Raw genomic sequence first — 24,440 nt, 5'->3', positions numbered from 1 at the left:
AAATTGAATTGTACCATGCTAATGAGATTAATAAACCTTTGTTTATTGATAAAAGAGTTGTCTGAAATTGCTGCCCAATGCACCACTTGAAAAACGTACGAACCTAATCACGCGGGAAATTAATGTGTTAAGTTAAAAAAACGAGATAAAGTGTCACGACTGCAATATTGTTTCACATTCAGACATAATTGCTCCTTGTTTTTGTATTTAATATCTCAAACTGAATGTCCCAAAAGGCGCAGTATAATATAAATATTAGGGACACTAAGGGGAGAAACAGCTTAAATATTTGTATTTTGGGGTGATATCTCATACATAGATAAAAGTTGATTATAGATAAGCAGAATTTCACTAGATAGAATAAATAATCATAAATTGGGACACAACAATATGTGTTAATTGACTGTTTATGTTATCAGTAAGGCTTCCAGTCAACAGTAGGGCTATTAGTAGTTAAGTTTTTGATGAGTAAAAAGTTATATGCGAATTTTCAAACAATGCATGGGGGGGGGGGGGAGATCAGTGCCCTTAACCCTCGAGTTGCTCAAGGGTCAACTATAATTCAAAATAATACGAAACAATAACATACTGTTTTTGTAGGAAATGATACCCTACTGATGCACAGGTTTAATCTTTATAGAAAAATTAACTTTAGCTTAATGTCTCTAGAAAATTAATTATTTGTCTCAAGATTTCCCAAGTTTTATCCAATATGATGAGAAGGTCTACATGACACAGTATACAAAAAATTTATTCTTGGAATAAATTTTAGAGGAGGAGAGATACATTTTTTACAGTACTTTATTTTGTAATTTAGCTTGTTTTTTTAATTACAGGAATGATTATATCTTGGGTGCTGTACATTCAAGTCACAGGTTCATACTTTACCTTTTGGCATAATCTTTTAATGAGTAATAATATGTTACTATTTAACATAATGGTTATTTATTTATTTTTTTTTATTGTAGTTTATATATATATTTTGTAACTTAACAATTTGTTGATTTTACTACAGAAGTGATTATTATGTCATGTGTGAAATATTCTAGATTCAAGCTTTTCACAGCTTTCTATTAATACATTATTTTGGCATAAAGGTTAAATGAATAATATGCCACTATTTAACATAGCTGTTATCTTAAATTTCAGTGCTTCAGGATTAAATAAATGGTTTGCAAAGTAGATGACACAACTGTGAAAATTTAATCAAAATATTTTTACAAACTGCTTATTAAATCACAGATAAATCCCTGAATATGTCACATCACATCACATCACATCAAAGTGTAAGAATAAACTAGTAAAATTATACACAAAAAATATATCTTTGAAGGTATGTTTCAACTCATAGCATGCAACTGAGAGTTGGTGTAGTAGATCACTTTGCAAAAGTGTGCTTGTTGATAATTTGAAAAACTAGATTTCTTAAAAACAGATATATTGAATATCAAAAGGCAACATGACTAAATTATAAGAACACTTCGGTGTTTTGAAATATATGATGAATTATGGTCCCATTTAATTCAATATGAATTTAAAAGTGCACAAAGAGTATAATAGTGCTTAAAATCCTATCTTAGAATAAATATATTAATAAAATATACATAATTTTTTGTATATATACATTATAAAGGACGGAATAATGTATGATAATTTGTACGATATTTTATATAATTTAGAAATCACCAGGCTTTTTTGGTATTTTATACATTAATTATATTTCATTAATTAAATTGTGCATAGGACCAAGTTATTCATTTCCTTCTGTGTATATACCCTCTGCCATGACTAACTGCAAAATCTTTGTTGTCAGATATTCTCTTTCAGGCCCAAGTATTTTATATACACGATCTATGCCATCTGAAATGCTGGCCTCTTCATCCTCATGGAATGCTTGCATTTCTCTGTAAACTAAATGAAAGATAACAGGCAATGCTTTTTAACATTAATAATACATAAGAAATGTGAAAATTTTAATTTAATAAGTAAGAAAAACATAATTTCTCTTCAGGTTAACTCTTAGCTAACGTATGTAATTGTAATTATGTTACACACATTTTGAAAACTAAATAAACAAAATTTTTATATAAACAGTGCTATTACACAGCTTTATTAATATATCAGACCATATGTCTGATATGTTAACATGTTTTGGAAAAACTGATAACAAATTTTAGTAGAATATAAAACTATAACATAAAACCATGAAAATGAATCAGGTCTGAACTAAAGTTACCAAAGATAAACTGCGATGAAGTGTAACATATTTTGAATAAACTTGTAAAGAGATAAACCAAACTTGGAAATATCAAAATCACCGACATTCACTATTAATAAGTCATATGGAAATGAAGATATAATCCACAATTGAAGCATCTACTCTTGCTGCAGGCAGCTCAGATCATTGCCTGCATTGTTATATGGGGCTTGGAAAGAAGTCAACAGACACTATAGAGTGAGGAACAAACAGCCACGGCACCCAACTTAATAAGATGTAGGATCTCCTTTCACTGCAATAACTGCAATTCAGCAGTCCTAGGAGGAATACTCTCCAAGTGTACAATAGCGATCAATGGGAATTTTGGACCATTTTTTCTCACAACCACCTCACTACCTCATTATGTGAGGGTACTGGACTGTTGAGAAGAAGGCATTCCTTGACCTCACTCGATGCTCTAGTTCAGTGGTGGTGAACCTATGGCACACCCGAGAATTTTGCTGGCACGTCAACGATTTACATATGATATCCTTTTATATGCTTATAAATTATTCCACCTTTTTTTTTTTTTAATTGTTACAATACATACAAGTTAAATTTTGTTTTACAGGAGAGAGCAGCTATGAAGACATGAATTTGATTGGTACGGTATTAACAAAAAATCACGCGACACAAAGACAAATGGAACCGACAATTTTTAAGTTGAAATGCTAATTCTCTTCAACCGAATTCCATAACATCTGTAACTGTCATAACAACATTCACTATATATTTCTTAGTTTTAAGACATTCACGATGGGGTGTCGTTTATCATTCCGACAGAACTTCTCATTACCGGTTGGCTCAACTCGCACAAAGTTTCAATCCTTGGCTGATTTTTATTGCTGCTTGTTTGCGTTTAAGCTGGAAGAGGAACTCACACAAGAATTATATGGCATGTTTCAATTTGTAGTAGAATTTTATTTGAAGTTAGCCTTTGTGGTCTATAATAATGACATCGAAAATTTCAAATGCAATCAAACAAACACTTATTTCATGAAATTGAAAAATTGGACAATAGTTTTAGCTAGATACTACGTTTCCGTTGCAACATATGATTTTGCTTGCTCATACAGTGTAGTTTCTGTGAGAGGGGTACATGTGATTCACTTAGCGCCATTTTTATTCCAGCTGTCTCTAATTGCACTATTTGTTGAGAAATATATTACACAGACTGCAAAAGCCTCTGTACCTTATTCAGGGATACAATAAAACTTTTTTTTTTTTCTTGCATCTACAGTATATAATGGCTGTTAGAGAGGGAGTGTTGTTTTTTGTGTGGGAGGTATATATGCAAAACCTTTTAATGTCTTTTTTCGTAAAGTGAAATCAGTGGAGCCAGTTATACGCGAGGGCAAGTTATATTCGACAGTAAGCTTTCGCCAACAAGTCGACTTCCTTCTGCTGCTTCCTCTGCTCCGCTGACTTCTATGGTGAGTTACAATGCATAAATATTTTTCTCATTACCGTTTTTTTTTTTTTTTAAACCAACATCATTAAAATCAATTTAATAATACAATAATCAATTGTATACTGAATAATATTATCAATTTTTGGGGATCAGAATGGGATATGTCAATGAAACTTACCAGATATTAATTAATTTAATGTCGGCCTGAGGAAACTACAATATTGTAGCATTAGTCCTGTGATTGATAACTAATTTAAATGCGTACTTTTATATTTGTCAACATGCTACATCGTATACACTAAGTGTATTAATACTCTTTATGATTATTCCATAATTAATTATTAATACTTATTTACTAAAATAAATAGCCAAAAGGCTTCACATTCGGCGATGCAAAATTATAAAAATTAAGTGGATATTAAATCCAACATTATCTCAAAGCCTACTACAGAAACTATTGACGTTATTGTGAAATTTGACCAGCGAACTTACGGGAATACACTCGCCGCCATACTAGGAGTTGCCCTAGTGGTTAGAGCAATTGGTAGTATGGTGGCGAGTATATTCCCATAAGTTCGCTGGTCAAATTTCCCACGAAAATTATATAGTTACTGTAGTCGGCTTTGAAATAATGTTGGATTTAATATCCACTTAATTTATATAATATTAATACTTATGTTAGTTTAATGTATGAACTTTAAAAAATGGGAACAGTATTTACGAGTAAGTTTGTTGGGACTGAGCCCTCTAATACAGTGAGAATAAATAAAAATATAGTCTTACAGAAAAAGAATTGAGAACGACTGATCCTTAGGATTCCCTGACTTTTCCCTTTTCTAATCGCATGTGCATTCATTATGCATTTCACACTGAGCATCCGCCAGTAGGCAGAAATAAGCAGCAGCAGCAAGTGCATTATTATTGCGTATGTGTACTGTTTTGTTATTGCTACTGTAAATGGTAATTATAAAGATAATTTAATTTAGGCATATAATAAAATGTTGATTTTTTTTGAAACTATAGAAGATGCATTTGATTTAAGTTGTGAATTATTTTGTTATGGTTCTACTGAACATGGCTGGCGAAAATAAAAAACGAAAATTATCATAGCCAAGCAGTAGAGAGTTCCAAAGCTGGTGGACTGAAGAGTATGGCATGATTAATAAAGACAATAAAGCAATATGCGTTTTATGTTCTGGGACAGTTGTGTGCAGAACGTCGTCAGTAAAACGGTATTATGAGACAAACCAAAAAAATCCCTCCTTGGGAAAAGCAAGGACGAACAGAAAGAATTTATTGCTCGGGCAATTAAAAATAAGAATATCCAGCAAACAACCCTAATGAAATTTATCGGTAGTCGTTCAAATATAACTGCTGCTAGTTTTTTGCCTCAAATGTAATTGCCAAACACGGGAAACCTTTTAGTGATGGGGAATATATAAAAGAAGCATGATTAAAATGTGCACCAGTTCTCTTTGAAGATTTTGAAAGCAAGGAAAAAAATTACTCAAAGAATAAAAGATATGCCTTTGGCTAGAAACACGGTGAAAGATAGAATCATAGAAATGTCTAAAAATATAACTCATCAGCAAAAAACAGATATAAAATCTTCTGGTTTAATTTCTCTTTATCTTGATGAGAGTACTGACATAATTGGATCAGCTTGTTTAGCAATTTTTATTACCGTATATTATAGCATATAATGTGATCCAAGTATAATGCGAACTAGAAATTTCGTTTGAAAACTAGCCCTAAAATGCCATGTCCACGCATAATGCGATCTGTTAATCTTATTCCATAACATTATAAATAATATAATACAAATTAACGAAAGAAATATTTATTTAAAAACAAAATGTCAAAATACAAGACGAATTAACGAAAGAAATATTTATTTGAAAACAAAATAACAAAATACAATAAGAATTAACGAAAGAAATATTTATTTTAAAACAAAATGTCAAAATCCTTTAAATTCTTCATCTTTTGAGTCGTCAAACATTTCATTTATAAATTCATCTGCAGGGATTGCGTCATCAGTGTAGCAGTTGTCATCATTGTCTTCATGCTCTCCAATTTGTTGTGCGTCATCCTCGCTTTCGTATATGACGTGATCTTCGGATCCATCCATTGAATTACTTATTCCACATTTAAGAAATGAGCGTTGAATCATTTCAGATGGTATTGAATCCCATGCTTCTCTAACCCAGCTGGTGACCCGGGTGATCTCAGGCTTCTGAAAATTCCCACCCTTTGTCATCTTCACCAAACCAGATGACATCCATTCTCTCCATTTTTCATGTAAGTGATCTTTAAATGGCCTATTCAAGCTGACATCAAGCGGCTGCAAAACGGAAGTTATACCACCCGGTATGACTGCTAGGTCTGTACGTAGCTCACGTGCTTTCTCTTTGCTTGCCCTCTGTTAAATGCGCCCGGAACATATCCCAGACTAACATGCTTTGTTGACGTAACAAGCTACCTGAACGTATGTTCCATACTTGATCCAGCCACAATTGTACACCTTCTTCATCCATCCAACCTTTCTGATTGGCGCGAACAATTACACCTGGTGTATATTTCATATACTTCGGAATTTTCTTCCTTTTAAATATCACTGTTGGCTTTAATTTGGTTCCGTCTACCATGCATGCTAGAACAACGGTAAAATGCGTTTTTTCATGTCCCATTGTTTTTATAAAGACACCCTTTTCACTAACTGAGTTTACTGTTCGATTCCCAGGCATATTAAAGTACATGGGCATCTCATCCATATTGCCAATTTGGGAAAGTTCATATCAGTGACACTTCTGTAATTTTATGATAAATTTATGGAAGGACTGCACTTTTTCTTTAAGCTGCTTTGGTATCTTCTGCGCAATTTTTGTTCGGTGTCGTAATGTTAATGCTTTGCGTTCCATAAATCTGTTGCACCACCCAGGCGAAGCAAGAAAAGATGAAATACCTAGTGTATCCTTGAATTTATCATTCTTGAGTTGTAGAGCTCAAAAACGAATTGCATTTCTTGCTACTATAATGCCATCTTGTCATTGCATCAAAATCCATTCATTTAGCTCTTCTTTGAGTTCTAGAAAGGATGCTACATCTCCACGTTTCGTTTTGGGGATTTTTTCAAGACTGTCTTTTTGCTTACGCCAAAGTCTAATATTACTCTCTGCTACACCAAATTCTCCCATAGCAACACTGTTATTATGTTCTTTTGCAAACTGCACGACACACAATTTAAATCCTGCTTCAAAAGATGAACGTTTACATTTCTGTTGGCTCATTTTCAGGCTAGGTTTGTTTAACGAATAATATTTAAAATAAACTGTGGTTAAACCGATATACCTAACTGTGCTCTATCATTCGGAGACGGAGAGCGCATGCGCAGATACGATGCGCGCTCGGTCGCCGAATGCGAGTGGGTCAAGTAAATTTGGTTGCATAGGCATTAGGTAGTATATATTGTGTGTACAAGTCTAATAAGATGTTATATTTTTTAGGATCCGCATATAATGCGAACTCCTAACTTTAAGTAGTATTTTTTACCATAAATTTTTTGCATTATACGCAATAATATACGGTAGTTATTGTGTTGGGAATATCAAGGAAGAATTGATAAGTTTAGCATCATTAGCAACAACAACAAAAGGAGTAGATATTTGCAACATAGTTGTAAATGCACTTGCTGAAAGAGATATAGATCCCTCCAAAATTGTATCAATAATTTCTGATGGTGCTCGCAGTATGACTAGAGAGGAAAACGGTTTCGTCAATTTATTTACCAAACGTACTGGACATTCAGTTCTGGGTTTTCATTGTATTATACATCAGCAGGTTTTATGTGCAAAGGCTAGTTTCAAGCCACTGGAAGATATTAAGAGCATTGAAACAAAATTAGTCAAATTTTATATCGGCACACGCTTTAAATAAACGAAAATTTGTAGAATTATTAAGTGAGGTAAACTCGGTGTACAATGGTTTACTAATGTACAACAACGTCCGATGGTTAAGTGGTGGGAACGTTCTTCAAAGATTTGTTGAGTGTTTAGATGAAGTCACACTTTTTTTACATAATGAGAAAATTATTGAAAAATACAATCAATTAATGAACGTCGAATGGCTTCGAAATTAATGTTTTTTACTGATTTGTGTTTACATTTAAATGAATTAAATGTTAAACTGCATGGTGTTGGATCAAACAAGATTAAATCAAACAAGACAATTACTGTCATGTTTGATTTAATCAAAGTATTCGAAGCTAAATTACCAATTTTTAATTGTGACGTTATTTCCAATACCTTCCGATATTTTCCAAATACAAAACAATTCTTTGCAGATCTAGAATCCCATGAAAAAACAGATCAAGTTAAATTGACAAAAGAGTTTTCTACAGTTATTCAGTCGATAATCAACGAATGTTCTTCAAGATTTACGCAGTTCAGGCAATTTCAGACATCAAAATTTATTTTGCATCCGGACACAACATCAACAGATAAACTCAATTTGGAGATTTTCGAGTGGCTGAATTTGGAAGATATAAAAATGCAACTAATCGATTTTCAATCTAGTTCTATGTGGAAACAAAAGTTTGTCGATTTGAAAAATGACTTGGAAATAATGGAAAATGATCGATTATTGGGGCAATTAAAAAGAATGCAGAAGAGGAAATATTGAGAACTTGGAATGCCATTCCTGAAATTTTTTCAGGAATGCCTTGTTTAAAAAACTAGCGATAGCTATATTATCAATATTCTCCTCTACATATGCTTGTGAGTCATTATTTTTCGAAATGGATTTTATAAAAGACAGTTTAAGAAATAGAATGACTGATGAATCTAGTTCCGCATGTGTGTTACTAAAAGTGACAAAATATGAACCTGATATAAAGTATTTGGCATCTAATGTACAACAGCAAAAATCTCATTAATAAATTGATAATAGGTTGATATTGATTTGTATACGACAATGTGTACGTCAAATTATTACTTCATTTTTATGAAATTCTATGTTAATTTTTAAACTTGTCTCAGTGAAGTTCTGCAATTAATTTTGTATTAATTAATGTTAATTAATTAGTTGCTATCTTCCCGACACGTCAGCAACTCGATTTGCAAACTTTTGGCATGCAGACATAAAAAGGTTCGCCACCACTGCTCTAGTTCATCCCACAAATGGATATTTGTGGGATGAACTAGAGCCCTGATCTTCAATAGGATTGAGATCAGGGCTCTGTTGAGGCCAATCAAGTGTGGTGATGCTCATGTCCACATACTATGCAATCACAGTAGCAGCCTTATAACACTGTGCACTGTTTTGCTGAAAGAAACAATGTTCAGTTCTGAAGAAATGCCACAAAGTAGAAAGCATTGCATTGTCCAGAATGTTCAGATACTTCTCACAGTTCATTGCACCACAAACAGAGGGATGTGACAAAACCACAGCCCTCTGTGGTTTTGAAAAAACAGGACCATACCACCAGACCGCCACCTCTGAATTTCATAGTTGGGGTTAAGCGCTCTGGTAAGAGATGTTCACCAGACATCTGGCACACCCACATCTTTCCAAGTTTCCACGTCCCACTGTACATGCTCTTTGCACCACTGATAATGATGGATGTTGGTTCGGGTAATACGGGGGTTTGCATAATGCAGTCCTACCACAGAAACACATGTTGTGAGCCTTGGTTCTGAATGTTTTTGTGCAGATTCATGTTCCAGTTGATGCCCTGAATTCTGCATTCATCAGCCAAAGAATTGCAGTTTTTACATGTTATCCTTTGTAGCACCCTACGATTACGTTGGGTGAGTGTGCTGGGTCTTCCACTGTGAGTGGCACTTGCAGTCGACTTCTTGTGCTCCCATCTCAGTATGGTATCACTAATTCTTGACCTGAATGGTACAATTTATCAACAATTTGCCACACTGATAAGCCTACAACACGGAATCCCATTATAATGCCTCTTTCAAATTCTATCAAGTTCCCTTCTCACAGCTCACCAGACACATTTTTACTGACTTGGCAGCATAATATTTCTTTAATTTATGCTAGCTACAAACACTTGACTCATTACATGGCACAATGATGCACTTTGCCCATGGGGGTATCCATCGACTTCTTTCCAAGCAGGGTACTTGATAAATTTAAAACAACCCATTCTAGTGGCTTGTGGTAATATACAATATGCTTTACAACAGAAATGCAAGAATGTCTCCTTGTATCCATTCCCCTTGCCTAATTAATAGTAACATTATTGTAACGTGAGCAAGTTGCTCAAACATGACCTTCCCCTAGTAAACCCATGCTGTTCATTTCAAAGCATAGATTCTCTCTCAACCCATTTGTGTATGTGACCTCTTACTAATTTTTCTAATATCTTCACCACCACTTCAGAGAGATACTGATAAGTCAATAATTGGCCATATCAGTCTTGGCATCACCCTTGCGCAATTCAATTATTATATGTTTTTGTTGCAAGTTTTTTCACATGGTTATACTATAAATTAAAGATGCCAAGAAATTATATTCTTGGTTTCATCCTTTATCCAAGGGTTAGCAAACAAAGTTTGCACACGAAGTATCTTTACAACTGGGCTACTTGTCTATAGAGGCTAATTACTTCACATCAATTGCCTTAGTATTCCATAATGGCATGCATTATGGGAAGGACTACCCAAACCAGTTGTGACCATTATTGAGGTCTCATCAGTGGGAGCCAGATCCAGAAGCAATACCAAGATTGAAGCAATGCAGAAGTCATATATTTATCCTATATAAGTGGCCAAATGGTGTCACACTTCATTACTAAAATACTCTAGATTAGAGATAGATGTTGAAAGTTTTTTTCATTTGATTATACTAGTGGGGGGGGGAAAGCTGTTGAGTGGATATGCAGATATCAGTCAGGCAGTTGAGTAAGAATGTGCATAAAATGCCTAAGTTAGTACCACTGGTAACAAACCAGAATGGAATAGTTAGTATAAAGTGTCGGGATAGTGGTGGGTCTAAGGGGTTTTTGCACTTTATTTATGTACACTAATTCCAGCATTTGGAACAAGGAAAAGAGGAGTTTTTGTCATTCATTAGTTCATTCTGGCCAAAGGTTATTGGCATTCGGTAGACTTGGCTGACAGAAGATTATATAGTGAGTGGGATAGAATGTGAAGGGTACAGTGTGTTCAAGGATGACAGAGAGAAAAGAATGGGGGGGGGGGAGTATTATTGATGATAGCTGATGAACTGCAACCAAAGAGAATAGAAGTTCAATTGCAGGCCAGAGAAAATTACACATTTGAGGATATGTGGTGTGAGATAGAGGCCGGCAGAACAAAATATAGTTGATCCTTGAAGAACATGGATTTGAACCATGCAGCTGCACTTACATGTGGATATTTTTGAATAAATATATTGGAAAAATTTTTGCAACAATTTGAAAAAACGTGCAGACACACACACCATGCAGGCTAGAAATATCAAAAAAATTAAGAAAAGTTAGGTATGTGATGAATGCATAAAATATATGTAGATACTAGTTTATTTTATGATTTACTGCTATAAAGTTTACACAAATCTATTATAAAAAGTTAAAATTTGTCAAAACTTATGGTCTCTGCTCTGGGTTAGTCCCAACAGGGTGGAAAGAGAGGAAAATAGTTCCATTGCATAAAGGAAGCTCCAAGACAGATGTAGCAAATTACCAACTGATCAGCATATCAGTTTTTGTTGTCAGGGTACTGGAGAAGTTGGTCAAGAGCAAAATACAGGCATGGATAGATGGAAATGAATTTGTATTGCATTTTATAATACAGTGACAGCTGAGCTGGTTAAAAGTAATGGGTTTACAGCGATACTGCTGGACTTTGCAAAAGCTTTGAATAGGATACCACATGGAATTCTAATCAATAAACTGCAGCACATTGTTGGTGAAGTGGATAAGAAGGCACTTGATGAAGAGATATTAGAGAGTAGATTATTCAAGAGCAGAGTCCAGAAGAAGGCCTGTGACAAATGGTGTGCCACAGGGCTCTGTTCTTGGTCCGCTACTGTTTAGTTTGTACATTAGTGATATAGGAATGGATCTGAGAGGAACCATTCAGTTGTTTGAACCGAACAGTTCCTCTCATGATGCAAAATTGGATAGAGCAATAGTTAATACAGATGTTAAAATTTTTCAGGATAATGTGGATAGACTGGCAGTCTGGGCAAAAGAGAATGGAATGCAAGTTTAATGTGGCAAAGTGTGAGGTTACGCATTTTGGAGTGACAAAATTACCAGCTGTATACCACATTATATTGCGACTTGCAGGCACGGGGCATGGCTAACCCAGGATCCCAGAGCTAAGTATGATCTAATTCAAAGCTTCTGGTCATACTTTTCTCTAACTCTTCCACTTCCTGCTTCTACCCCTCATACTAACATTCTTCCTAATGAGGATTCTTTACTTAAAACTTTGTCTGTCTCTTTTCTTGCTTACTAACCCCATGAGGAGGGCCACCATTTTCCCTGAAGCTATTAGAGTACTCGAGGTCTAGGGGTGTTTCCTCATCTTTCAACTAACCACTAATAGTTATAGTAGTGGGCAGCAGTGCTACTTGTATTAACTTCCTGTAGCATACATGTTACAATACTGTGATGTGGAAGGCAAGGGGAAACAACCACATTACATTCCCAAGTAAAAGCAGCAATGGAAGTTAAAAATGAAATCAAGATTGGCGATGGAGCCTTCACTGAAGGAGTCATGCTCAGCAGGAGAAGTAACCGGGCTTCTTAGGTCGACAGCCAACGAAATCCTGGTACTTATTCAAAAATGGAGACAAGAAATAAGCTGAATATTGGAAACATGGAATGCAAGAACACTGCTAGAACCAGGTAAAATAGAAAATGTGAAAAAAGAAATGGAAAGACTTGAAATAGACATTCTGGGCATTAGTGAGACGAGATGGGAGGGACATGGTGATTTCTGGAGTGGAGAATTTCGGATAATATATTCAGGACAAAAGAAGGGCGAGTCAGGTGTTGCAATAATGCTTCATAAAAAAGTTGGAAAGTTAATCACTACAATAATTAACTATGACAGAATCATGGTGATAAGCATTCAAAATGAACCAGTAAACCTCAATGTTATAATGGTCTACATGCCAACATCACAACATAGCGATGAAGAAATAGAAGAAATTTATGAACAAATAGAAGAAATCTGGAGCAGCTTTAAAGACAGAGAAAATACAATAACAATGGGAGATTGGAATGCTATAGTGGGAGAAGAGAGCAATGATAATGTTTCAGGAAGATTTGGTCTTGGACGTAGGAATGAAAGAGGAAAGCAATTAATAGAAATTTGTACACAAAAACAGTTAGTTATAGCAAATACAATATTTCAAGTTCCAAAAAGAAGAAGATACACCTGGAAAGCACCTGGGGATTCAAATAGATATCAAATAGATTATATATTGGTCAAGAAAAGATACAGAAACCAAATAAAAAATTACAAAAGCTATCCAGGTGCTGACATTAGTAGTGACCATAACCTTGTCTTAATGAAAACAGAACTGAAACACAGGAAACAAATCCAAAGATACAAAGCAATAAGATGGAACCTTGAAAAATTAAAGAGTAAAGAAGTAAAGAGAGGATACCAAGAGGCAACTGATCATAACATTCCAGAAAATATAAATAGTCAGAATAATATTGAAAACCAATGGAATATGATTAAAGAGTTAATTACAAATTCATCAAATCAATTATTGAAAAATGCAGAAAAAGAAAACACTGGATAACAGATGAAATACTTGGCCTTATGGATGAAAGAAGAAAATATAAAAATGCTGTTAAAGAAGAAGATGTGGCCAAATACAAATATCTTAAAAATCAAATTACAAGAAAATGTAGACAAGCCAAAAAAGAATACCTGGAAGAACAGTGTAATAACATAGATGAATTATTTAAAAAAGAAAACATAGAGAAAGCCTATAAAGAAATTAACAAACTGACTTTCAAATTTAATAAGAACAGCAAAAACAATGCCATCAAAGATGAAAATGGAAAATTACTAATAGAATCTGAGGATATATTAATGGAATGGAAGAATTATCTTGAAAATCTCTATAATGGCGACGAACTTGATGTTGATATCAGCATAGAAAATCAAAATGAAGATAATCTAGGACCCCTAATAATGCGAGAAGAATTTGATAAAGCACTGTCCGAAATGAGTAAGGGGAAAAGTCCAGGTGTAGACAATATTCCTATAGAACTGCTACAAAATCTAGGTGATGAGACAAAAACCTTACTCTATAATAAATTTAGTTTAATCCTTTATCCAAGTGTGAGCAAACAAAGTTTGCACCTGAAAGTATCTTCAGGACTGGGATAAGGTGGTGCAACACCAGGGCACTCCTTGCAAAGGTGGAGCACGCTACCAACACTCCTATCTCAGTATCTCCCATAATGCAAAACACATCTCCTTGCGGATATGTCTAATGTTATGCATTAAGGGAAGGGCCACAACCCAGACTAGTTTCGACCTTCATTGAGGTCTCTTCAGTGGGAGCCAGGCCCAAGCGGAGATACCAGGAAGAAGCATTAGCAGGTCATCTCTACCTATAGGAGTTGCCAAATGGTGTGCCACCCTTTTTTAATAAATTACTCTGGATTTAGAGAAAGATGTTGAAAGTTTATTTTTCACTTGGTTAGAGTATAATAAATTTAGTTTAATCCTTTATCCAAGTGTGAGCAAACAAAGTTTGCACCTGAAAGTATCTTCAGGACTGGGGTAAGGTGGTACAACACCAGGGCACTCCTTGCAAAGGTGGAGCAACCTTACTCTATCAATTAATAGCCCAAATCTATGATAGAGGAGAAATACCAAAGGAGTTTATGAAATCAACCATAATACAATACCAAAAAAGAATAATGCAAACAAATGCAGCCTAAATTTAGAATAATAGCTTTAATCTCACATGTTAGCAAAATTCTGCTAAAAATTATTCAAAATAGAATTTATTCAAAAATAGATTGTCTATTGGATGAAGACCAATTTGGATTCAGAAAGAATAAAGAAACAAGAGAGGCAATACTCTGTTTAAGAACAATAATAGAGAGAAGATTAGACCTTAGTCAAAATACTTACATTTACTTCCTTGATTTAGAGAAAGCGTTTGATAAAGTAAATCAGCAAACACTCCTAAATTGTCTAACTAATATAGACATAGATTTGAGGGAGAGGAAAATAATTTATCAACTTTACAAAAATCAAAATGGACAGATTAAAATCAATGATAAGGAGAAAATAGTAAATATAAGGAGTGGAGTAAGACAAGGATGTATACTTTCACCACTTTTATTTAATTTATACATTGAAAAGGCCATTCAGGAAACTAAAGATAAAATAAATAGTGGCATAAAGATAAATGGTGAGCAAGTCATGTGTATAAGGTTTGCTGATGACATAGCCCTTATAGCAGAAAACAGAAGAACGTTAAAAACAATGCTAGAATTACTAAATAATAACCTTGAAAAATATAAAATGAAAATCAACACAGATAAGACTAAAATCATTGTTACAGGCAAAATCCCTGTAAATACAGAGCATATAGACATCAGCAGGGAACAAATAAAACAAGTGAAAAGCTTTAAATATTTAGGAAGCCTAATAACAGAAGATGGCAGAACAAGAGAAGACATAAGATCAAGAATAATCAACGCAAAAGCCCAATTCTCTAAGATGAAAAGCATTTTAACAGGAAACCTCAACCTACAATTGAAAAAAAAATTAGTAAAGATATTGATATGTAGCATTGCACTCTATGGATGTGAAATCTGGATTCTAGGCAGAGAAGATGTGAGAAGATTGGAGGCTTTTAAATGTGGTGCTGGCACTGCATGAACAAAATAAAATGGACAGAAAAAAAAATCAAACCAAAAAGTCCTGAGAGAGATAAATGAAACAAGAACTCTAATTAAATCGATCAAAATTAGAAGGGATAGGTGGTTTGGACATATACTTCCACATGATGGACTTGTGAAAAGAATAACTGAAGGTAAAATAGAGAGGAAAAGAAGAAGAGGCAGACCAAGGAAAAGCTTTCTTGACCAAGTCAAAGACAGAGCGGAATGGAGGAAATTGCTGCTGAGCTACCAGTCCCAAGACTGATGCAAATGATGATACCACATTAATGGAACTGTACTCCAGGAAATTGATGTGGATAAGGAGATGAAGTTTAGAGAGCACATACCAAAAGTGGCTAAAGCAGTTCATCGGATTACTTGTTACCGAAGAATACTTTGACTAGCAGAGACAAGCAGGTTATTATTCCTCTTTATCGAGCCTTGATAAGACCCTATCTTGATTACACCATGCAGATCTGGTTACCTGGGTTTCTTAGTGATGAGGAAGAAGATCAAGAGCCAAGTGACCAAGATGGTAGCAGACATATGGAACGAATCTTACAAGAACAGGTTGAAGATTGGGGCCATTGTTGGAAACTGAGTAAGAATGTAGTTAGCCAGGGTGTTAGAACTAGGTTTTTTGGTTGGAGAGTGGTAAATGATCAGGTGTAAAATGATCAACATTTTCATGAGAGATTTTACACCTGAGCAGGTGTAAAATCTCTCATGATAAGTGACTTCGTAACTTATCATGTTTGTTTTCACATGTTTTCTGTTTAAGAGAATTTACTCATAGAAATGTTAATTTATTTTGCTGAAATCATCTTTTCTGTAATAATATTTTATTGAATCTTTATTAAAATAATGTGGTGCATGATGTCATCATATAAAGCTATTAAGTAACGTTAAATTAGTAAGTCTAATGCTAAGATTAGTGTAGAATTCTGACAATTGCCATAGATGGAAATTTCCAAAGATGTGCAAAAGATGACGTCATCATGTCCAAAGGCCAATATGTGAGAAATGCCATGGATAAAGAATTCCAAAGGACGCGAAGAATGATGTCAGCATATCTGAAGGTTAATACATAACCATTTGTAAGAGATGCATGCATGCACACAATATAGGTCAGGGCCTACAAGCCTAAAGTTCGCTGTCAGAAGTCTAAAGAGAAGTGTCATGAGTTCTGAACACGAATGTATGTCAAGTGGTTATGTTTACGAGATAACGTATATTAATGTTGAATTAGGCTTAAACAAGGTATGACTTATAGTCAGTTAATGTTTTGCTAGATTGTGAATTAACACTTTGAACCAAGGTTAGATTAAAAAGAATTGAGACAGGAAAGAGTATTGTAATGACATTGTGTATATATGTAAATCATTCTATAAATAATTCCTTTTGTCTTAATTAAATGGTTTGTGAACAACATATTGGACTGATTCTGTTAATACACTATTCTAAAAATCTTGAACCTGCATAAGATAGAAGTTATATGATTTATATTTAAGCAGGGAATATAAACAATATCTGCTTTGTCTTTGATTTAATATCTTATACCCTCACACTCAAAATATAGTCTAAATGGCACAGTCGTAAAACAAATAAATTTATTAGACTATAGAGTGTGGTAAATAAGATATAGTAAAAATAGACAGATGGCGGCAGCCAATAGTTAAGGCTTTCGAATATTCACGAATAATTAAGTAAAGAGAAAACAAAGACCAAGTAGGGTAGTGGAAGTACAAAAAAAAAGGAATACACAACATAGTATAACAAAATGGCACAGTTTTAATTATTGCAAAAGGCAGTCCACTACGTTATTACACGGTAACATGCTGTGAAAAAAAATACAGCATATTACCTGGTGCTAAAATTGAAACAGTAGCAAAAAAATAATATATCTTTTAGCAGAATTCACCAAAAAGACTGAAGGAATTGGAAAAAGTAACAGCCATGTTACAAACAAAAATCCTGAATTTGAAGTATCTGCATTCAGCAAGATGGTTCTCTAAGAGTGGAAGCACTAAATGCACTTGTTAACAACTACTCTGTAGAGGTAGTACATTTGGAGGATAAAGACAATGGAAAAAGAAATAATGCAATAACATCAAAAGTCTTGTTAAGGAAAATGAAGAGATAATCCTTTGCAATAAGAATTCATTTTCTCTTAGATTTTTTTTTTAAACTTTATTCAAGCAACTAAATGCCTCCGTCGCACAATTGGAAGAACGACGGTACATTGCACCCTTCGATTGGAATAGGCCTAAGTTCAATTCTTGTCGTGACGGGAGGAATCTTTATGTGGACTTTTTCAATCGAAAGTGAGTTAGCTGATCTCATATGGAGGTAGCAGGGTTTTTTCTCCTAGAAACTCGAGTTTTTCATCCCACATACAGACAAATCGACGCCCTTCAGAACATATGCAATTTACAGACAAAAAATACTAGTTGTGGTGGGCGGAAGATGGCGTTGATTGGTAATAGAGGTTCGGTGTAGTGGTGGAGACAGTTGTATAGTGGGTGTCCTCCCACGATGAGTCTTCGGACTCCTTGGAGGTGTCACGAATAATAATAATAATAACTGTCACTGATTTTTCAACAAGGCAAACTAGATACTGTCAAACAGAACACCATATATGCTGAAAGTTTTTTTCATTTGGTTAGACTATAAGTTTAAGATGCTAAGAAATTATATTCTTGGTTTAATCCTTTATCCAAGTGTAAGCAGCACACAAAGTTAGTGCATGAAGTATCATCATGACTGGGCTACTTGTATATGCTAATCAGTTGCCTTAGTATCCCATAATGCAACCCCCCCCTGGACATTTATAATGCTATTATGGGAAGGGCCACTATCCAGACTGGTTTTGACCTTTCTTGTCAGTGGGAATCAGTCCCTGAAAGGGTACCAATGTTGAAGTAATGCAGAAGTCATATATTTCCCATTACAGATAGTGACTTTTCACTACCTGTTTATAGGAAATATATGATTTCTGCATCACTTCAACCTTTGCATCTCTTCTGGGTCTCGCTCCCACTGATGAGACTTCAACAAAGATTAAAACCAGTCTGGCCTTTTCCATAATACATAGCATTATACACATCCCCCCCCCCAAAAAAAAAGGGGGCTTTGCATTATGGGATACTAAGGCAACTTATGTGAAGTCATTAGCATATACAAGTAGCCCAGCCATGAAGACACTTCATGCACAACTTTGTTTACTTACACTTAGATAAAGGATTAAATCAAGAATATAATTTCTTGGCATCTTTAATTTACAATACCATGCATATCACCTATAAATATTTTTATACGTGATATGATGATAAACCAAAAGTAATACATTCTTTAAGTCTTCTTCTTCTCTTAGAGGATTAAGAATTTGTCTGTTCCAGCTTCACTGGTTTTCTTCTCTCTTTCTTTCCCTTTGATCTATATCTATTCACCTCTTTTGGTAGCTGATATCTTTTCATCCTAAATAGATGTTAGAAGTTTTTCCACTTGGTTATAACCAAGAATATAATTTCTTGGGAATTTTAATCCTAAATAGATATTCTTTCCATTTCTCTCTTGATCTTTTCATTTACATTGTAAATATCTAGTTCTTTTCTGATGTCTTCATTTCTTATATGGTCCAATTTTGTGCATCCTTTAATTGCTCTTAAAAATCTCATCTCTGCAGCTTGTATTTTACTTTCATCTTTCTTTTTAATGGTCCATATTTCTGAACCATATAGTAGAGTAGGAGTGGCCATTACTTGATCAAATTTTATTTCAGTTTCTCGTCTTGTTTTTTATTCAGTGCACTTTTAATTCTTCCATAGATTTTCTGAAATTTCTTTATTTTTTCATCTATATCTTTATCTTTTAGATATGTTATTAGAGTGTTTCCCAACCTTTTTGATGTCGTGGACCCCCGTAGCAAACATTAATTCACTGCGGCTCCCATAAAATACAAAATGGAAAATTTTTATATTTTACATATCATAAAGATGAAGTAATAAATTACAATTTTACAACACTAAATGTGTCATTTATGACAATACAATAATGTTATAAATGGAGATATTCGGAAGAATATGAACATATCAATTAGGCCTAATATTATGAATTTAACACTCACCTAATGTGATGGCTGGTGCTGTTTTTCAGACAATGTGTTGATTTCACAAGAGGTGCAACTTTCTGGATACGTCGACCAAACCTTTATGTATTCCCGACATTACCTGAGCACCATCTGTGCTCAGGCAATGTGTAGATACCTACACATTTTTCCCAGTGAAGATTATTTGTAGTTATGAAGTCGTTGACAACTTTGAAAAGAGCTTCAGGATCAAAACTGAATAATTTCAGAAGTAGATCTGGCTCCACGTTAACTCTGTTCCTGTATTTGTTTTTCATATATAAAAAATGAGAAAATGTTGTCTCGCACAGATATGTAGTGGAAAATGGCAACAGATGTCTTATAGCCCTTTTGGAAATTTCAGGGTAAACAGACTTAGCTTGGAACCAAAACTCCAGTAACAGTAACAAAGGAAACAGCATTTTTAACGTCGAATCACAGGACAGCTCGATAAGTTGTTCTGCTTCGACAGAAGGAATTTCACATTCCGAGTCTAGAAAGAGAGTTTTCATCCAGTCGTTTTTTCAGGACAAAGCGGAAAATACAGACATAGTTGAGACGCCAATGACCTCATATGTTCAATCATACTTTCAGCAACATCACTTGAAAGGGGTTGTTCACTGAAATCACTCAGCGTGTGAAAAGAATTGTATTTTCCTTTCTCAATACGGTTGCACCACAAATTTAACTTCTTGATTGTTGTCTCTATCTTGTCTTGCACAAAAAACACGGTGACAGATGTACCTTGAAGGCTCGGGTTAAGAGTATTCAAGATGTTAAAAATGTCTGCCAAGTAAGCAAGAGATGAGAGCCATGTGAAATCATTTAAATAGTGTGTTAACTCAAATTTGGAGTTTATGAGGAACAGCCTTACTTCATCACAGAGCTCAAACAACCGCATCAGAACCTTATCCAGGAACAGCCATCGGATTTCTGAGTGCAATAATAAGTATTTGTGATCACTTCCCATTTCATTACAAAGTGCAGAAAATAACTGGCTGTTAAGAGGACAAGCCTGAATAAAATTGACAATTTTTACTGCCTCGTCTAGAAAGGTTTTCATTTTGGAGGGCATACAGCGTGTAGCTAGTACTTCGCAGTGTATGCAACAATGTGTCCATTTCACAAGAGGTACAACTTTCTGGGTACGTACAACCAAACCTTTACGTATTCCCGACATTGCCCGAGCACCATCTGTGCTGATACCTACACATTTTTCCCATTGAATGCAATGCAAAATATTCACTATGACGTAAATGTTGTAGCAAAATATCTTTCACATTTTGAGCCATTTCGTTGATTCTTCTTTTCAGTATTGTCAGATAACAATATTACTTACACCTCGTTGACATTTTTCACTAATCGAGTTCTTTGTTATCACTTTTGCCGCAGACAAAATTAAATCTTCCCCAATTGTATGGGTTGTCCATTTCTAGCGATCAGAAGGGTGACTTCGTAAGAGGCAAGAACAGCCTTTTCATTTTTTGATCCACACACAGTGTCCTTAATCAAATTCTGTGAACCACAAAGTTGCAGTTTTTTATTTTGAAAATATTCTATTGGCTTACTAACTGATTCGCCATGTTTTGTTTCAAGGTGGCATCCCAAACGGATTCATAGATTTATTTGATAACACTTCGCAACAAAGAACACACTGTGGTCTGTCTTTGCTGTCTTTATTCAGAACAGAAAATCCCATTTGCAAATAGAATGGACAATATGAACAGAGTGGACAGGGGTACACAGCATGAGAAAGGTGGATGCTCCGAGAGGAGGTGAGAGCATGTGTAGAAAGGAATGGGATGACCTGGGATCAAGAGGAAACAGTTGGAATTGAAAAGGGTTTTAAAATGAATAAGTAGAAAAGGAAATGGCCCCAGTCCAGCATGGAGAGATCACATCGAGTAGGTGGTATCAGTGGAACTATCCGTAGATCCAGAAATGAGTTGTTGTGTTTGTGTACAAATGCTAGAAGTATAAGAAACAATGCAGATGAAATGGTTGCATTAATTGCGTCTGTTAACCCAAAGATTGTCGGAATAAGTGAGACATGGTTAGATGAGGACGACATCCCGACAGGAATAGAGATGGAAGGGTATGATATGTTTCGTGAGGATAGAAGGGGTAAAAAGGGAGGGAGGGAGTGCTATTGATGATAGAGAAAGAGTTATGTCCATACAAAGTAGAGATGCAAGAGGGAAATAGTGCAAGTGGTTTTGAGGCAGTATGGTGTGAGATAGAGGTGAATGGAATCAAATACTTGGTTGGATGTTGTTATAGACCAGGAAATGTTTGTGGTGGTGATAATGAAATGTATAATCAAATTAGCCAAGCAAATAAGAAAAGGGTGATCATTATGGGTGATTTTAATTATGGCAATATAGACTGGAATGATGAGATAGCAACTGGAAGTAAAGAAAATGAGTTTCTTGAGTTTTTGAGGAATAACTACCTCAGACAGTATGTTACAGAGGGCACGCGAGGATTGACGGTCTTGGATTTGGTCATCTCATCAGAGGATGTAGTTATAAATGAGGTATCAAATCATCCACCAATTGGTGAGAGTGACCATGAGGAGGTGATTACCTGGGTGATTGCCAGCAGTGTGAGGACCTCTGTGAGAAAAAGGTATATGTAGAACTACAAGGGGAGGGGGGATTATTAAGAGCTCAGGAGACAGCTTGTGGGAGTAACACAGAGAGAGGAGTTAGCTGAGAAAAGAGATCAATGCAGCTTGTTGGATTTTCAAAAAACTATCTAGTAGATGCAATGTCTAAATATATTTCAAGGGTGGGAAGGTTAAATAAAGTAGGTGTGAGATGGATGAATAAAGATATTAAGCACGCGATATAGAGAAAAAGGGCATTGGAGGCAGCATAAGCAAAGTGGAAATAATCAATTCCATGAGATCTACAAAGAGCAAGCAAAGAGGGTGACTTGGTTGGTGAGGGTGGCTAAAGAGAGGTATGAGCAGCAGTTGGCTAATGAAGCCAAAAAGAATCCTAGGGAGTTCTTTCGATATGTAGCCAGCAAAAGAAAAAATGATTATGGAAGGATGACACTGATTGGAGAAAATGGTATAAAGATAGCTGTTGCAGAATGTGTGGTGGAGATACTTAATGAACAGTTCATACAAGTCTTTCAATCTTGTGAATGTGACTTCATGGAGAGATTGAGAGCAGATGATGGGGAGGAGAGACTGACTGTAAGTGAGCAAAAGGTGTATGGGGAGTTGAGTGAACTAGATGTTAATAAGGCTGTGGGACTTGATAATATATCGTCACATATTCTGAAGGAATGTGCCAGGGAGTTCACACCTATCTTGACATATGTTTTTAATACGATGAGTGTGCCACTTTATGAGTGTGCCACTTCATAAAGGAGGTGATCGAACTCGAGCATTAAACTACAGGCCTATCTGTGTGTCAGGTGTTGTGGTTAAGTTGTTGGAGAAGCTTGTGAGAACTAGGATCCAGAGTTGGGTTGACAACAATGGTATCATCTTTGATGGACAGCATGGATTTGCTAAAGGGAGGTCATGTTTTAGTAATCTACTTACTTATTACAATAAAGTGACTGTTCCTTGGACAGAGGAGAAGGATACAGTGATATACTTGGATTTCACAAAGGCTTTTGATAAAGTACCTCATGATAAATTGATAGTCAAACTGGAGGGATGGGGGTTGGATATTAGATTGGAGATTGGCTCTCTGATAGGTATCAACAAGTTGTGTATGGGGGAGCGATGTTGAGGAAAAGGAAAGTCACTATCGGAGTGCCTCAGGGATCTGTTTTAGGGCCATTACTGTTTAACATGTATGTTAATGATATAGGTGAAGATTTGGATGGAGATATTTGGTTGTTTGCAGATGATGCAAAGTTGGGACGAACCATGAAGAGTAGTGACCTTGCAGGAAGACTTGAATAAATTGAGTGATTGGGCACAGAAATGGGGATGCGAGTTCAATGTTGCAAAATGTAAGGTTTTAAAATTTGGAAAACAAAGATAAGATGCAAAATTTATACTTGTTGAGGATATATTGTTGGAGGTGGAAAAAAATAAGAGATCTGGGGGGTGATAGTGGATAAGGATCTGAAATTTAGGAGGGAAAAAGCCAAAATTGTAAAGACAACACAAAGGTTTCTGGGAATGATGCGGAGGACACTGACGTTTAGAAGTAGGGAGATTCTTGTTCCGTTGTATAAGGCTTTGATTAGGCCACACATGGACTATTGAGACCAGATTTGGTTACCTGGTTTTCAGGATGAAGAGATGTTGGAAAGGGTCCAAAGGTGACTGACTAAGTTAGTTTCTGACCTTTGGAATGTTGAGTATGAGGAAAGATTGAGGAGATGCAATTTGCAGAGTCTGGTGGACAGGAGGAAGAGGGGAGATATGATAGACACCTACAAGTTGGTAAGGGGTTGTTATAGAATCAATGCTGGAGAAGTTCTACACAAAATAGTGGGAGATCGGGGGGAGAACCAGAGGTCATCCCTGGAAACTATAAAGACGGTGTGAGTAGGAGAGTGAGAGGCAAGTTTTTTTTTTTCGTGCAGAGTTGCAAATGATTGGAATGCCTTGCCTGAGAGTGTGGTGTCTGCAGAGATTTTGAATATGTTCAAAGCACAGTATGATGAGCTGTGTGTGTGATAAAAGGACCTCCCAGATGAGTCTTTGACTCCATGAGGTCTTGGGTAGTAATAATAATAATATTTGCGTGATATTTTGAGGGAAGGAACTTTATCTGCACTA

General features: G+C 35.3%; 1 protein-coding gene across 1 annotated transcript in view; it reads right to left on the bottom strand.

The window, feature by feature from the left end:
- Positions 1-783: 783 nt before the first annotated feature.
- LOC150096826 (uncharacterized) overlaps positions 784-24,440 on the bottom strand; it is an 84,617-nt gene continuing 60,960 nt past the window's right edge. The window contains exon 4 of the mRNA XM_090407842.1: positions 784-1,911. Within this exon, the coding sequence (XP_090263968.1) occupies positions 1,751-1,911 (161 nt within the window). The 3' untranslated portion in view covers positions 784-1,750. The remainder of the gene's footprint in view (positions 1,912-24,440) is intronic.

Source organism: Typopeltis vanoorti, chromosome 18 (genome assembly GCF_054136105.1).
Source record: "Typopeltis vanoorti isolate ZY-2024b chromosome 18, IOZ_Tvanoo_1.0, whole genome shotgun sequence".
NCBI classification, from domain to species: domain Eukaryota; kingdom Metazoa; phylum Arthropoda; class Arachnida; order Uropygi; family Thelyphonidae; genus Typopeltis; species Typopeltis vanoorti.
The sequence above is the reverse complement of the archived record's forward strand: the minus strand, read 5'-3'. Positions and strand labels throughout refer to the sequence as shown.